At 42.2% G+C, this 16,465-nt stretch overlaps 1 protein-coding gene across 9 annotated transcripts in view; it reads left to right on the top strand.

Moving 5' to 3' along the window:
- TRPM3 (transient receptor potential cation channel subfamily M member 3) overlaps window positions 1-16,465 on the top strand; it is a 607,343-nt gene that overhangs the window by 532,552 nt on the left and 58,326 nt on the right. For all 9 annotated transcript variants that reach the window (XM_059889200.1, XM_059889199.1, XM_059889198.1 and 6 more), the window contains 3 exons: window positions 297-425; window positions 5,604-5,855; window positions 11,418-11,592. In XM_059889200.1, the coding sequence (XP_059745183.1) occupies window positions 297-425; window positions 5,604-5,855; window positions 11,418-11,592 (556 nt within the window). The remainder of the gene's footprint in view (window positions 1-296; window positions 426-5,603; window positions 5,856-11,417; window positions 11,593-16,465) is intronic.

Raw genomic sequence — 16,465 nt, 5'->3', positions numbered from 1 at the left:
AGAAGACCCCAGAAATGGGGTAGCTGCAAAACAAAATGGTGCATCATGACACATTGGTACAAGCAGAATGTGGGGACCCAAGACATGCAAGGTTCAAAAGGAATACTGAATATCACTTATTTCAAATATTATGGTCTTTTAAAATTCTTTCGATAGTTTAGCGCCTAGACGTTCGTTTCATTGTGAATAATTGGTCCTGCTTGCTGACCTTGTCGTGTCCTACTGCACAGCGCCCTTGCCCAGGGGCAGGGCTCCCAGGTCTTCGCAGCCAGAGACTGTATTGTGTTTCCTTACAGCTGGCGTACATCGGATACTTGATGCTGTTCAACTATATCGTGCTAGTGAAGATGGAGCGCTGGCCTTCTACCCAGGAATGGATCGTCATTTCCTATATTTTCACCCTGGGAATAGAAAAGATGAGAGAGGTAACCACTTTCCTAAAAGAAAACAGAGGAGAAAGACAGTGGTTAGTTTCCTCTCTGAATGGAGGGGAGTAAGGAAGGTTGGGGTCTAAATTAAGCCGGAAACGATTTCTCTAATGCTGCCACAGAAATAAGGAACTTGATTTTGACCACTAGAGACAAACCTGGGAGGCTTCAGTGTGTGTTTACAAGATTGTCACCTCACGTACGCTTGGGATCTAATCTATATTTTCTGGAGCATCACTCTTGCCCCAAGAAACTTCCAGTTGTCTTCAACACTGTTTACATCTCTCTTTCCTCATCTTGATAAATGTGACTTTTAAATTTTTTTCTACTTAAATTGTTTTTAATCTTTGAATTTTCCACTTTTAATTCCCATTGCAACCCCTTACTTTGGGTCTTTTTGGACCCAGTCTACCAAATACCTATGATTCTGCAAATGCATTTCAGCAGCTCCAGGAGGAACTATGCCTTCGTTAATTTATTCCCTGGCTTATTCCTTCTCAACCTTTATTATCCCCCTGCTGGGCAATAGCCTCTCTACCAGCCCTCGGCAAAGTGAGCATATTTCTTGTCCTTCAGGTTGAGGGTGTGGGTCTCTCTCTTCTCTCCCTCACCCCATCGCATTAAAGAAGCCATCAAAATGCCACCCTCTTGTGACGTACTTGAATTCAAGGCTAACCTTGGCCCATCAGATTCAGAGCCTTTATAATAAATGCAGGCAAGCAGTAGTCCACCAGAGGGCTCTGCAACCCTGCCCAACAGGCTCCCAGAGCTGGTTCCCAAGTCCACAGGGATGGCAGGCTTGTGCAATGTGATTCCTCTGCATTTCCCCCTGAAACTAGTCAGCTGGAGAGACTTTCTGGAAGAATTATTCCCTGTCAAGTCCACTGCATTCTCAAGAGCTCTACTTGCTGTACTATAGTCAGTGGGAAAATATATTGGGCTCCATAGAAAAAATAATTCTTACAAACCCACAAATTCACACTTGCCTTCATTACTGCTGCTTGCTGCTAAATTGCTTCAGTTGTTCCAACTCTTTGCGACCCCATGGACTGTAGCCTGCCAGGCTCCTCTGTCCATGGGATTTTCCAGGTAAGAGTACTGGAGTGGGTTGCCATGCCTCTTTCAGGGGATCTTCTCAACCCAGGGATTGAACCCATATCTGCTATGTCTCCTGAATTGGCAGGTGGGTTCTTTACCACTAGCACCACCTGGGAAATTCCTGCCTTCTTTACTAAGTCAGGTTAAAAGGGCCTTACTATCAGGGCTAAAATGTTCTCCTCCAAGAAAAAGTAGGATCATTTTTAAAAAATATGTATAAATAGTTAAGAGCCCTTCCCTTGGGTTTTTTAACTACCTTGGGATATTTAAATTCTAGCCATCACGCCCCCATTTTGAGAGTCCCATTTTATAAGGAACAGGATTTTTGTTGTTGTTAATGGATTCCTGTCTACTCTCAGGCTTTCCCATTCATAATGCCTTCCACTTCCTGACCAGTGTTGTGTATTCCCCATTTGTAAACTGAAAACAGTAATAAATTCGCTGTGGTCTTTGTGTAGCTCTCTGAGAACTGAGGCTGCTACTGCTAAGGGCTCTGTTGCTGTGAAGTGCCAGCTCACTGGCTTTGTGATTTAAAGCCTTAGATGCATTTTCCTTCCCCATGATAAGCAGAAAAGGGAAAGGCTAGAGCAGGGAGACTGGAATCTCTCCAGGGACTAGACTAGAAGAAGACAGGGAGCAGTCTGTACTCCACGGACTGTTCTGGAAGAAGCTGCCAAGCCGGCGGGATGCCAGGAATCTCCAGGCTGGCTATCCATTTCTCCTGAGGCGGCATATAACAGCAGGGAGGGCAGAGCCTGGAGCCCGGGGTCAGCAGGGGGTCAACCAAGAGCCCTTGTTTCCGAGGCAGCTGTGGGACGGGAGGCACTGACCACCTAAGTATCTGACCTTTTCCTCTCCAGCCCCATGAGGTTGCCCCTCGCCCCACATGCTTGAATGCACTAAAGAAATCCTCAGGTGCCAAGGGTCCCGCCTTGAGCCGCCTCACAGTCAGCACGCAGGCCCTGCAGACCTTAGACGCAAAAGCCTGGAAACAGGAAAAATCTGTAGGCTTCTGCGCCTCCAGGGACCTACAAGGAGGGCTTTGTGGTTTCACGTTCTGCCAACCCCTTCCCGGCACCACATTCTTCTGCGCGGAGTCAGCCCAGCAAGCCGGGTGATCGCGTAATAGCACATAACTGCTGCGCCACGCGTGCTCATCCTCCCACTGGGGCCTCTTCCGGCCACTTGTAAGGTGGATGACGCGGCTGTGAGGGCGTCCCTCTCCACAGCTGTGGGAACTAAGACTCGGGGATTGAGCAAAGTTTCTGCATCCCACAGCTATAAAAGAGAGCTGGGTCTTAAACCAGACTGAGCCGGCCTTAGGCCCACCCTGCCCGTGGTTACAAACTGGGCTGCTCCCTGGATCCCAGGGATCCTAAGAGAGGTCTCACCTCATGCACTATGCTTTTATCTGTTTCTATGTTGAGATTTCACAAAGATACTTTCACTGTTTTTTAAAAAATATTTTACTACAAACCTTAGGAGAGTGTGGGCCAAGGGTTAGAGAAACTACCCCTTAGGACACCTACGGGAGCACACACACTGAGTTTGCCTCGTTAGGATGGATGGGGGATGGGGAGCCATCAGGACAACAACTGTAACAGGAATTCCTCAAGGGCTGGACAGTGACTCCAACCTGTGGTCAGCAGCATGACCTGGGAACTTTTAGAAATGTAAATCGTCAGGCCCAGGATCAGGCATATTAAAGCTGAAACTCTAAGGGTGGCGCTCAGGGGACTGCTTTCACCAGCCCTCCAGGTGATTCCAATGCATTCTGAGGGCTAGGGGTTTAGGAATAAGGTACTAGAAGAATGAAGCTACCAGGTAGCTCCTGGTATCTTGCTCAGCCTTTCAAGCCCCAGTCCTGACTTTCTAAGACCACCCTTCCTTACACTTCAGGCCAAGGCAAGCTACTAAAGTCATTGTGAAGATTCAGATCAATAGCTGCAGATTAAACCTGTCCCATCTTTGCACTCCCTTCTTTGAGAGATCCTGAACTGGGAGAGGGGTGGGTCATGGCTTGAAGAGGTGGAAATCTCAGAGGTAAACACAAATGATTCATGAAGGTAGCCCTGCTACGTAGCTTCACAAGGTTCCTCACACCCTGTGGTACAGAATGGGTGGCAACTCCTGCTATCCAGCTGTGCATTTCATAGAGTGTGGAGCAGCAAAAAGTCCTCTCTGGATTTAAGATAAATCAGAATACCACCCAGCAGTTAAGATATACAAGGGAGTGGATAGTTACTATGGAGTATCTGTACAACAATCAATCAGGCAGTCAACAACTATTTCTTGAGTGTCTCTTATGTAGCAGGCCCTAGGGAACAAAGGGTCTGTCCTCAAAGTTTATAGTTATAGATGAGAGGAGAGATCAAAGGATATTGAGAGGAATGCGTGGATAGATGATAGCTAGTTAGCTAGACCAGCATACATACACATGTATGAGGAAGATTTTCAGCAAGTGAAAAAAGTCTTCAAAACATAAATAGGATAATTGGGGATGTGGAGACCACTGCAAGGAGGGTGGTCAAGAAAGTTCTTCTAGGAGGGGGAAATATGAGTGGAGACCTTGAGTATAAGCAGTCACCAGACATGTAAAAATCAGGGAGAGGAAAATGCCCAACAGAAGGAACAAGTACAAATGTCCTGAATATAGAATGGATTTGTTATCTTAAGAGCAGAAGAGGGAGAATATGGTGGGATGTTAAATGAGGCCACCATAAGGAATTTGGATCTTTCTGTATTTGTAATGGAAACCATCAAAAGGCTTAAGTATTCAGTTATCACAATTTGCTCTAGTTTTGCTGTTATTCGTCCATCTCTCATGTCTCTCTTTTTCTTCTAAATTGAGGCTTAATTCACCTGTAAGAAAATGAACAACTCGTAAGGGTACAGCTTGCTGCATTTTTTACCTACCTATACTGCTGCTGCCGCTAAGTCGCTTCAGTTGTGTCCGACTCTGTGCGACCCCATAGACGGCAGCCAACCAGGCTCCCCTGTCCCTGGGATTCTCCAGGCAAGAACACTGGAGTGGGTTGCCATTTCCTTCTCCAATGCATAGAAGTGAAAATTGAAAGTGAAGTCACTCAGTCATGTCCGACTCTTTGCAACCCCATGGACTGCAGCCTACCAGGCTCCTCCATCCATGGGATTCTCCAGGCAAGAGTACTGGAGTGGGGTGCCATTGCCCTCTCCGTTTCCTACCTATACAAGTGTGTAATCACCACCCAGATCATGGCTTAGGCTTTTAAAGGTCTTTCTGGGGGCTGCTCAGAGGCTGGCTAGGCAACAGTGATGGCCGGGATACCAGTTAGAAGGCTATTGCAGTCATCTGGGCGATGGGATGGGGCTTAGGAGAGGGGGACAGCAGTGGGGGTGGTGAGAAGAGGTCCCACTAGGTTGTATTTGGAAATAGAGCTGATATGTTGATGCAGAGGACATGGGTGTGAAAGAGGGGAATGAAGGAATCCTCCTAAGTTAGTGGCCTGAGTAACTCAACATGGTGATACTGTTTACTGAGATGGAGAAGGATTTTGGAGATTTGCAGTGTATTAGGAATCAATACCGGAGAGGGCAATGGCACCCCACTCCAGTACTCTTGCCTGGAAAATCCATGGACAGAGGAGCCTGGTAGGCTGCAGTCCATGGGGTCACTAAGAGCTGGGAACGACTTGAGCGACTTCACTTTCACTTTTCACTTTCATGCATTGGAGAAGGAAATGGCAACCCACTCCAGTGTTCTTGCCTGGAGAATCCCAGGGGCGGTGGAGCCTGGTGGGCTGCTGCCTATGGGGTCGAACAGAGTCAGACACGACTGAAGCGACGCAGCAGCAGCAGGAATCAATAATTTTATAGCAAAACTCTAATGTGTGTCTTAGAATTATAAGGCATCCTAAAGGATCAAACTTACTGCTTATGTACAACTGAGCTAAGCTTAGGTCATCCAGAGCCTCTTGAATAGATACAGGTAGACAAAGAAAAGCTACTAATGTCAGCTCACAGACCAAGCACTTTCCAACTGGGCTGAAAATACAGACAGAAATCAAACCTAACCTCACTCTCTTTCCTGACTTTTAGATTTTGATGTCAGAGCCAGGAAAGTTGCTACAAAAAGTGAAGGTGTGGTTGCAAGAGTACTGGAATGTCACAGACCTCATAGCCATCCTTCTGTTCTCTGTTGGAATGATTCTTCGTCTCCAAGACCAACCCTTCAGGAGTGATGGGAGGGTCATCTATTGTGTGAACATCATTTATTGGTACATTCGTCTATTAGACATCTTCGGCGTGAACAAGTATTTGGGCCCATATGTGATGATGATTGGAAAAATGGTAAGCAGGGTCCTCTGATTCCATGTTATAAGTCCTCAGAGGAGGAGTGGTTATCATAGGAAGAGGGAAATCATTCATTTGGGCCTTCCATCCCTGTCTGAGATGGCCCTAAGGTGTTTTATTTTTTAATTCCTTTCACGTGTTCAGAAGTTTGACTTCATCTATATACATAATTGGAGAATTCACGATCACTCACTCACTCACTGACAAATAAACATCATCTATTTTGTGCTGGGCACCTGAGTGGGAATTGAGTATGTAAAGATCCTCACTCAGTGAGATAGATGATGAGAGAAAGAGGGTGGTAACTACCATATGGTGTGGGAATGCTGTAACAGAATGTGTATGGAATGCCACAGGGACATGAGGTTGATCAGAGAAGGCTTCATGTGGACGTCACATTTTAGCTGGATATTGGAGAAGATATGGATATCCACTCTCAATGTTTAACCAATTCCTTTTTTCTTAATGAAGTTCTAAAAAAAATGTCTTCTCTGTACACAGATGGAAGAAAAGCCAGTTTAAGATGAGATGAATTATGTTGAGTTTGAGTTGAACATTAGGTTCTGTCAATATATCATGTGTTTTGTTACATTACTGGAAAATGATGTGTTAAAAACTAGGTTCCAGAATGATATTCCTACTTATTCTTAAAAAAAAAAAAAAAAAAGAACCCCAAGTGCCAAGCTAATATGCTTCCCCACATATGGCTTTGGACTTGTTCCAGTATCCCTGGACCATACACTACTTTCTAGACTTTTCTCCATAAAGGCTGAGCCCTCACAGGTCAGCAACAGTGTGAATCTGAAAATGCACCAGTAAATCAGCTCTCTCTCCAAACTCAGAAGAGGAGGAATCAGAACCTGATGCTCAGAAACTGGGTGCTTTTATCAGTTAAACCATACACCTCTTTCAAAGAGAGGGAGAATTTGAATCTAAAAGGAAAGGGTTATGAGACCTTGAGCAATTTTTTAACAACTCTTTGAGATGCAGTTTACTCATTTCCAAGTAGTAATAATACATGCAAATCTCATAAGGTTGCAGTGATAATTAGAAATAACATATGCTAAGTGGGCAACTGTGTTTGATTCACAGTAGGAAGTTGATAAACTGTATTTTTTATGATTGTTAAAGTACAATGGAAAAAACTGAGCATACTTATTTGCTCCATTCCTAATCCTTTTGAACAAAAGCTTGGTGTTTATAATACCAGCATTGTTTAGAGAGAATATCACAAAGCCTTGAGTTCAGTAGTGAATCTTGAATTCAGTAGTGAAAGCGAAAGTGACTCAGTAGTGTCTGACTCTTTGCAACCGCATGGACTATACAGTCCGTGGAATTCCCCAGGCAAGAATGCTGAAGTGGGTAACCTTTCCCTTCTCCAGGGTATCTTCCCAACCCAGGGATCGAACCTAGGTCTGCCACATTGCAGGCAGATTCTTTACCAGCTGAGCCACAAGGGAAGCCCAAGAATACTGAAGAGGGCAGCTTATTTATTTTTTAATTGGAGGATCATTAATGAATTCAGTAAGCTTAATTAACTTCCAATTTAAAAAAAAAGCTTGAGTTACTTACCCAAAACTGAATCCCAATCCCTTTGAGAGGTTTTTGACTAGAAAACAAATCTGTATCTTATTATATAACATTACCTCTTCTCTCATTGTACTTTAGTATTGAATTTGAGATGGCGGTGAAAATGTCCACATCTAAAAGCAGAATCTCCACCTAGTCTATGGGAGAGGTTTAGGAGACAGGATCTGTTAGTTCTCCACACAATTTATATATAACAATGTGTAGATGTATGAATTTTCTGGACAGAGGGGAAAAGGTTCTATGAGACTGTCAAATATATTTTCAAATGTACCCAGTGAAAGTGAAGAAAGAACAGCTACAAAATTAAGCCAAGTTTTCTCGACCTTGACACTGTTGCTACTTTGGACTAGATAATTCTTTGTTGGGGGTGGGGTGGGCTGTCCTGTGCATCATAGGGTGTTTAGCAGCATCCTTGACCTCTACCCACTGGGTGTCAGTGATATGTGTGTGCATGAGCACATGCACGTGTGTGTATGCACATACACACGTAACAACAACATTTCCAGATATTGCTATATGTCCCCGCAGAGCAAGTTGCCTTCTGTTGAGAACCACTGTGTTATGCAAGTACATTATCTGATGGGTTGTTGTTCCTAATTGATCATTACCTTATTTCAGTAAATAAAATTAGGAAGGACTCAAACCAGGCATATTACTTTTAAGAGGTTGGGTCACATTTAAATACTTGAAATAATTAAAGTCACTCTAATGCCCCACGTGCATTTTAAAATTCATCTCTATATTTTTAATAATGACATAATTATTTCCCCAGTTTTGATAAGAATGAAACCTTACCATGGAGTGAGCAAGAGAGATGTACTGCATTTTTCTACATTCTAACTTATTCTTAACTAGTTAGTGAAATCATTCATAAGTAGAAAATGAGTATATTTGGGGACTTTGTTGTCTTTCTAGGGATTTTAAGATAATTAGTTCAGTAATTGAGCCACTGATCCAGAAGATAGGTAAACTATGCCTATAGAATTATCAGTGAGCCAGGTGGACTGCCAGAGTGGAAGTGAAATATGCCTAGATGTGATTATTCCAAAAGCCCCTATTTAATATTAAATAGTGAAGTAACTTACCTGGTCCAGGCACAACTGAAGGCAGCTAAGGTACTTGGACTCAGTACTGGTTAAGTATGTTTCCAACTGATCTTCAGCTCTAGAATAACTTAATAGAACTCTAACCTCTTTTCCTTCATATTCCACTTCTCAGTGGTTCTCTAAGCCTAGTACTAAGTTATACCACTTATGTAATGTGAATAAAAATAACATAAATAGGTATCATTTACTATGCACCAAATACCATGTCAGACATGTCAAACATCATTACAATCCCATGAAATAGGCTTTAGTTTATTCATCTCACAATTGAACAGATTAAAACTGAGCAAGAAACAAAGGCTTCAAACTCCTCTCTCACTCCACAGCGTGACCTTTTTTCAATTCTAATAATAAGAATAATACATTAACTTTTACCAAGAACTACCCACATTGTTTCACACCTTATATCACTTAATCCTTACAAAAATAATATGCATCATTACTGTTATGATTATTATCCCTACTTTACAAATTAAAAGAAAAAAACCAAGATCAAGCCACATGCCCAAGATCACCTAGTTGTTTTTGCTAGCAGAGCCAAGGCGAGACTTCAGGTATTCTGACGCCTGAGGACACATGCTTAACCACTGCAGTATATGCTCTCCTCTATACAACCCAACCGAAGGATGTTTAAAAGAATGAGAGACAATCAGCACTCTTCATATTGAACCAATTTGACAATTTTGGTTTAAAAGCAGAAGCCAGACCCCAGTTCTGACAATGTCTTGTTTCTGCAGTTCACTCCAACAGACATCAGTATTTATATGGAAGTTATGACGCCTTTGAAATATGTGAGGTTGAGTGTTTGGGAACAGTGTTTGTTTGATTGTTTTGACCCTTTGAATAGGTATTACGATCAAGCTAAATGGAAACAGTCCTGAGAAATTAGATTAGAACGGTTGCTGTATTTACTGGCTGAATTTTCTTGGATCAAACTAGGTCCTAAATCTCATAAGTAAACACCTTCCTCTCCCCACCCACCTTTTAATCAGTCTAAATAAACATAACAGAAAGGACCCTTTTGTGCTTTTTCATTAATAGAACTTTTTGTAAATAAATGATGAAAGAATTTTGCAAGATAAGAGAGAGAAGGGATGAGAAACGGACCCATGTTTCCTATAAAACTGCTGACTCATTTTAAGAGTTCTGAGGCTACTAAGTTGTGAAAAGAATAGCATATATTTTTAAGGACAGTGAACAGATATGAATGAACATCAAATTTTGAGATATTTAATTTCAAAGTCAGACAGTACTTGAGAGATTTTGAAGTTGCCTTGCAAGTTGATTAATTAACCTAAAATGTATTGAGCCCCTAGTGTCCTGAGGCCTACAGGAAGGCTGTAATGTTTTAATTCCAGTAACTGGCACCATGGAATGTATCCTTGCAAAATGAAATTTAAAACTAATTTAAAGCCTTCATTGCCACTGATAAAATTATCATCGGTCTTTCTTTGTGAAGGGGCATTCCTTCAGGAAATTTGATATCCAAGAGAAGACAGTCTTTTGTATTAGGTGGTTTTATGCAAGGAATAGAAACTCAATCTCCTACTAACTTAAGCCCATGAGGGATGACTTGATTTACAGCAGGATGGAAGCTACTGCACCCAGGCCCCCAACCACCATCACAACCCAGTCTCCTTCCCTGGAATACCTGCTTCATTCACTCTGATCTGTTTCCGTAGTGGGAAACAGCCTTAGACACCCTGAATTCACTTTATTACAGAGAGAGCAAGGGAACTTCTCTCCCTACTTCAGTTAAAAAAAAAATCCAAAGAAAGATTCTGGTTGGCCTGTCTTGTGTCACATCCCTGCCTCCTGTCACTGTTGCCAGACAGCAAGTTACCATGATTAACCCATCCTGGAAAAGACACCTACCTTTAGGGCCAAAATGGGTGGGAAAAACAAACAAACAGTTTCTGAAAGGAGGAGGCAATGGGTTCTGGCCAGGCAAAATAATAGTTTTTGCATCCTCATCTATTTTCGGTGATAAAAGGAAAGTAATTTGGCATATGAGAAACAGATCCCAGATAACATGTATCATGAAAACAAGCAAAAAAGAAAGAAAGAAAGAGGAACAAGAGATAGCATTGTACTTGAATGGAGTCAAATACAAGTCAAGAATTTTATGAACATGTCAAGATGAAAATCCAGCATTTCAACATCAAGCACAGAAGTAGGCCATTAGGCTACCTGATTCTAATTCCTACAAAAAACACCCTCTGTAATTGATAGGATATAATGCAGAAGAAAGAGCAGAAAGAGTGGTTCTCTGAGAGACTGGTTTGTGGTAGAAAACTGTGCAATGAGGTGGGGGCACAAGAATAAGGCAGTTTAAGATGGATATTTGGGTTGTCTGAGTCTTGTTTACAAATAATTATCCTCTTGGGCTTTTCAGCTCTTGATAAGCCTTTCAGAATTTGGAGAATTTACAGCATGGCAATAGTTGTCAAAATAGTTCAACTATCCCAGTTCCAACTTTGCTAAGAAGAAAGAGACCCAGCAAGGACATTTGTCTTTCCCAGGAGCAGAAAAAATGTTAGTGCTACATTCATAGGCTCCAGCTTCTGTGTCATATGATTCTCATGCCTAGTCATGACTAGGTCCCACAGAAAACAATGGAAGATGAAGGGGTTCTATTGTACATGTGCTTTTTCTTTTTAAACGATTTTCTTAGTAATTATAAAGAGTTGTTGGACATTGGTTTCAGTAGACCAAGTGGTTACCTGATCACAGCTCCCTGTCTCAACATCCCTTATCAGCAGTCTCAAAAGTGAACCAAGTTTTCCATCAGCGTCAGCATCACAGGAATACTCAGTCATTCTGGTTTTCATTTGTTTCTCCCTCTGCTTCCCCCTGCTTCCAGATGATAGACATGATGTACTTTGTCATCATTATGCTGGTGGTGCTCATGAGTTTTGGGGTCGCCAGGCAAGCCATCCTCTTTCCCAATGAGGAGCCATCATGGAAACTGGCCAAGAACATCTTCTACATGCCCTACTGGATGATTTATGGGGAAGTGTTTGCGGACCAGATAGACCGTAAGCAAGTTTATGATTCTCATACACCAAAGTCAGGTATTTAACTTTAATTGGGTCATATCTTTTCCAAGTTCATTTGTTTGTTCTCAATAAATGGCTCAAGATAGAGGACTGATTCCTAGCTTGCTATCTTGGAGGAAAAAAAAAAAACATTTATAGAAGGTGAATATACAATTTTAGCAAAGTAGTCCTCGGGTGTTTTTTCAGGTATGTCCTTCCTGTGACATCTGGTGTGCCAAATTTGACCAAGAATGGACCATTTTAAAAGATCTAAATTCCTTGGGAATTCAAAATCCTGGGGGCCATGTGTTGAATATTTCAATATTAAAAGTATATTATATCATTACTCCCCATCCTTATCCTAGCCTTTAAAAAATAAGTTCCTTGGGTTTGACTTCAGGACAAATAAACAATTCTCAATTTCACCATCAGAATTCAAGAGTGAGGGCAAACAGCTGCGTGGTGTTTTCCTTGCACTGGAAACTATTCTCCAGCTCCTTTTCCCACTGTCTTAAATTATGTGCTATTGAGACTCAAAAGAAGCTAGTATTCATTGCCTGGAAGTATGGAAAATGCCTTAGGTTATAAACTGAGTTGCTTGCTTATAAATGCCAGAAAAAAAAAAAAATGGTATCTATATCATGAAGTGACTCATTGTGGGGAGTGAGTGCCAGCAGGCCCCCGATGCTTCATGCCCTAATAGATGCTGATTCTCTGTAATAAACACCCTTCTTATACAGAGCTTGAAGATAGTTGTATCCTATGAGTCTGTTCCAGCATTTTATTTGGACCAAATGTCAGGGCACACCAAGCACTGGGAAATTATTTGGGAAGAAACTTCAGAAAAGAAATATCTTTCATTGTGGAGGAGTTGAATCCCAGGAGCAACCATTTCTCATTTTCCCTGAGGAGTGTAGCTCTAGAAATAACATCCTTCCACCATTGTTGAATTAACATTTTTCTAACATTTTTTGCTGACAGGCCAGCCATCTGAGCTCTGGACTGTGGACACGGATTACAGTTATATAACTAGATAGTATAGCTTATAAAGAACAGGAGCAAAAACTAGTCGGCATCCCCCAACACCCACCCCTGCCAGTTTTAGGTAGGACTAAGACTAGGGAAATAAGGACAAATGACCTAAAAGTGTGAGTCCTACAGGCCTGTGAAGAGTATGTGTACAGTAGCCACAGAACACACTAGTCTGTCATTTTCCCTTCCATGATGAGTTTTGAACAAATACTCTTTTCTTCTCAAAATGAGTTATCTGAGGCAAGAAGGTTTTTTTGGAACACCTAATTGGAACAAATACCCATTTCATAAGACTTAGCCAACTCACTGAGCAAAAATTCTAACTCCATCTCCCAGTTGGAATATCTTTGACAATGTGCAGCCTTCACCAAGACAGCTTTCCAGGGACTGGGGAAAACTCTTTTGAATTGATTCTTTCAAATGGTCCCTGAAGGCAACATAACACTCGAAAGCCCACCTGTGATCATTCTTCTCAGCAATTAAATGTGCTATTTTTCCCCAACAATTTGCTTTTCCACTTACATTATTTTGCTTTTCCTATCTCTCCTTTCTTCCCCTATGAGATTAAGCCCCCATAGGTCTGTTGACAATATGACATTTTGGGATGGGAGAAAGAGGGAGGTGTAGGTGTGCTTTACGAGTGGGATTCTGTCCGTCCGTCTACAAGTGGCCATTTATTGATGTTGTACTATGAACACAGCCTAGTGCAACAAACACCACCATTTGGCTGAATCAGAGGATCTATTGTTATTTTAAAGAAGGGCTGATTGTAGTTTAGAACTTGCAAAAACCCTGGAGATGGAAGTGTGGTGTTTTGTGTGAGTGAAGTATGAAAATAGATGTGCCACGTTGTTGAGTAGACCTGTGATGCCCTATGTGTGTGAGAATAAATTTCTACCCCGTATCCTACATACCCCAGTATGTAGCCAACCCAGCCTTGGATGGATGCAACCTTCATGACTCCCTTCCCCCAACCACTTACCTTCTGTTTTGATGTTCTGAAATTGGCTACAGTAGTAGCCACTGTTCTAAGCTAAATCAGCCAGTTTATTGTCTAGAGTGCTAAGGAGTATTTGTCCTTTCTCAAACGAGTATAGAAAGTGAAAGTGAAGTCGCTCAGTCATGTCCGACTCTCTGCAACCCCATGGACTATATTTATAGCCCACCAGGCTCCTCCATCCATGGGATTCTCCAGGCAGGAATACTGGAGTCAGGTTGCCATGTCCTTCTCCAGGGGATCTTCCTGACCCAGGGATCAAACCCGGGTCTCCCACATTGTGGGCAGACGCTTTACCCTCTGAGCCACCTGGGTATAGAAGGCTGCCCCCAAATCTGTCATTAAATTTGGCCTGTGTCATTGAATATCCCTGTCCTCTAAATGATTCGATTTCCATGTTGTGGCACTGAGTGGGCCCAAGGGAGATTGGGTGACAGCCCCGCCCTGTCATTCAGAACTGCCCAGGAGACTCGGTACCGAGCTGTTTGAGAAAGGTACAAATCGTTTATGCTGCCCTGCGGTGTCTTGCCTCTTTTCTGTGCCATGCCCAGGTTGGTTTGTGAAGCATGTGTTCAGGCTAATTGGATCTCATATCCACCTAGACTGCCAGGGTCCACCAGCCCCATCCTGTGGACGTGCCCTGTGGGGGCCTCTCCAAGCACTGCTCATTCTTGCACACGTTTTCAGAGGGACTCATTTATAACATAATGCACGCGCTCCATATCTAACTCTTTTTGTTTTTAGCTGCAAAAGTGCTGAAGCCATTTCATATTGCAGAAATAATCTTTCTTAATTGGAATGAATGTATTATATGTGATTGTATAATGGGGGCCGTGGGGTGGTGGGGAGGTTATTAACATTTGTCCCACACCTCAGAAGGGAGGACAACTTTAAATGCCCTCACTTCTGGGAAACAGTGTTACCCAACTATAGATTTTTAAAATACATTTCATTTTTTTCTTGTAGGTTGTCCTAAACCCAGAGAATATCAATAAGGCCAAAAAAAAAAAGCTAGAATGAAACTTCTAAGGTTACTTTCCAAATGTGCTCAAAGATTAAAAGGGAAAAGAGGAAAAAAAAAAAAAAAAGAGTGTAAATTCCCAAAATGACTTTTCACCTCTGAGCCAGGTTGGATGAACACAAATGATAGTCCAGCCTTAATCTCAATTTATATTTAGCAGCTGAAACATTTGCTTTGGTGTTGAGAGCAGAAGTGAGTGTTAAAACATGATTGGAAACAGCAGATAATAAAACTCAGGAAAGGAGAGTGACAATCTGCTCTGTCTAGACAGCTTTGCCAAACACCCTGATTAACTGATGGGGGTTGAACTTGCCATCATTGTCTGATTGGTTGGTTCCTGGTTGGTTTTTTTTTTTTTTTTTTGAATAGCCCCAAAGCATCTCAGGTGTCTGTGCTATATATACCAGCTCTCTAAGACCCAATCTATGGGCTACCATGAGGGAATTTGGTTGCTAAAAGTGTTGCTACCGAATGATGGCATCCTTCTGGGGCTCTCATCAAATGAACCCTGTTGCATGGCTTCTGAGAGCTGGTCAGGATCCCACTGGAGCCTGAGGGGAAAAAAGCCACTTAAGAGAAGAGGAGGTACAGAATAAATTTTCAGCACATTCACTCCAAGGCTGGGGCAAAACTAAAATTAGACGGATTCTAGCCATCTGAGAAATCTAGTTTTACGTTTTGGTGTGTGAGGTGCTTGGAAATACACCTTTATTGGTAGAGAAAATAGGGTGTCTCTGGCTTCCTCAAGTCTCTGAATGAAGGAGACTTCCCGTTATTTACAGGGCATCCTTGTGTTGCGTGCTGTACACACAGATTCTCCAGGCTGTACCAGGGCAGGGGGAAAATGAATCATGCTCTTGAATGCATTAAATCAGCATCTAAATTTAGTCCTTCTTTCTGTCTCTCTGAGTATTTTCACAAGTTTGGTTAGTAATGTGAAAGCAGAATGTCCAAAACTTACTTTCTACCATGACAACTTATTATTTGGTCGTTTCTAGTCACCCTAAATTAACTATCCAACCTACTTAGTGCATAGATCACATTTTTTTTTCTTTTATTGCCTAAGGCCTTTCCATCTGAAATTAATAGGTTATCTAGAGTAAGAGGGATTTTTGTGCTGTCATTTTGATTTGGTTTTGCTCATTTATTTATTTACTAATACAAACAAACAAACCTCTGTAGGCTTGTGGTCTGTGTGATGTTGACTGGATTTAAAGTGTTGCTTTTGTCATGAAACAAGGAGCGTGTATATGCATGTACAGTTCAAACATTCTCCTGTATTACTTTTCTGTCTCAAATTATTTTTGCTCATTTCAGGTGTGGAAATTAGGATAGCACAAAGCCAGTCTCTAAAATATGCCTGCTGTGGTGAAGCTTAGAACAGCAAGAACAGAGAGGGTGGCTATTGTTAAAAGTTTCACTCCAGTTCTGACTGGACTGACCTTCACTAATGAATTCAGAGCACACTAATGCCTGACAGCTATAGCATGGGGAGTGTTGCCTGACCGAAGAAAGTATTTTGGAAAAGACAAACTTGAGCCAAAGCCAACTTTTGGGAAAGGGGGGAATTGTTTTGCTGGGTTTTGCTTTTGCAAATTGCTAAGGAAGCAAGCCAATATGAGGCACCACCCCCATTTTCTGTCCCTGAAAGTCATCTTACACTCCAGAGACTCCCCACCCAACTTGTTTACTAATACAAACTGAGGCTTAGCAGCCTTACAAACAGCAGAACTATCTGCAGACAGGCCATTGTGATGAAATTCAGTTCACATTATGACCAGCATTTGTTCCACTGTCATCAGACTGAGCTCACAGCTCAGGCT

This window comes from Bos taurus, chromosome 8, assembly GCF_002263795.3.
Source record: "Bos taurus isolate L1 Dominette 01449 registration number 42190680 breed Hereford chromosome 8, ARS-UCD2.0, whole genome shotgun sequence".
Taxonomy (NCBI): Eukaryota; Metazoa; Chordata; class Mammalia; order Artiodactyla; family Bovidae; genus Bos; species Bos taurus.
Note: the sequence above shows the minus strand (reverse complement) of the source record. Positions and strands in the feature narration are given on the sequence as shown.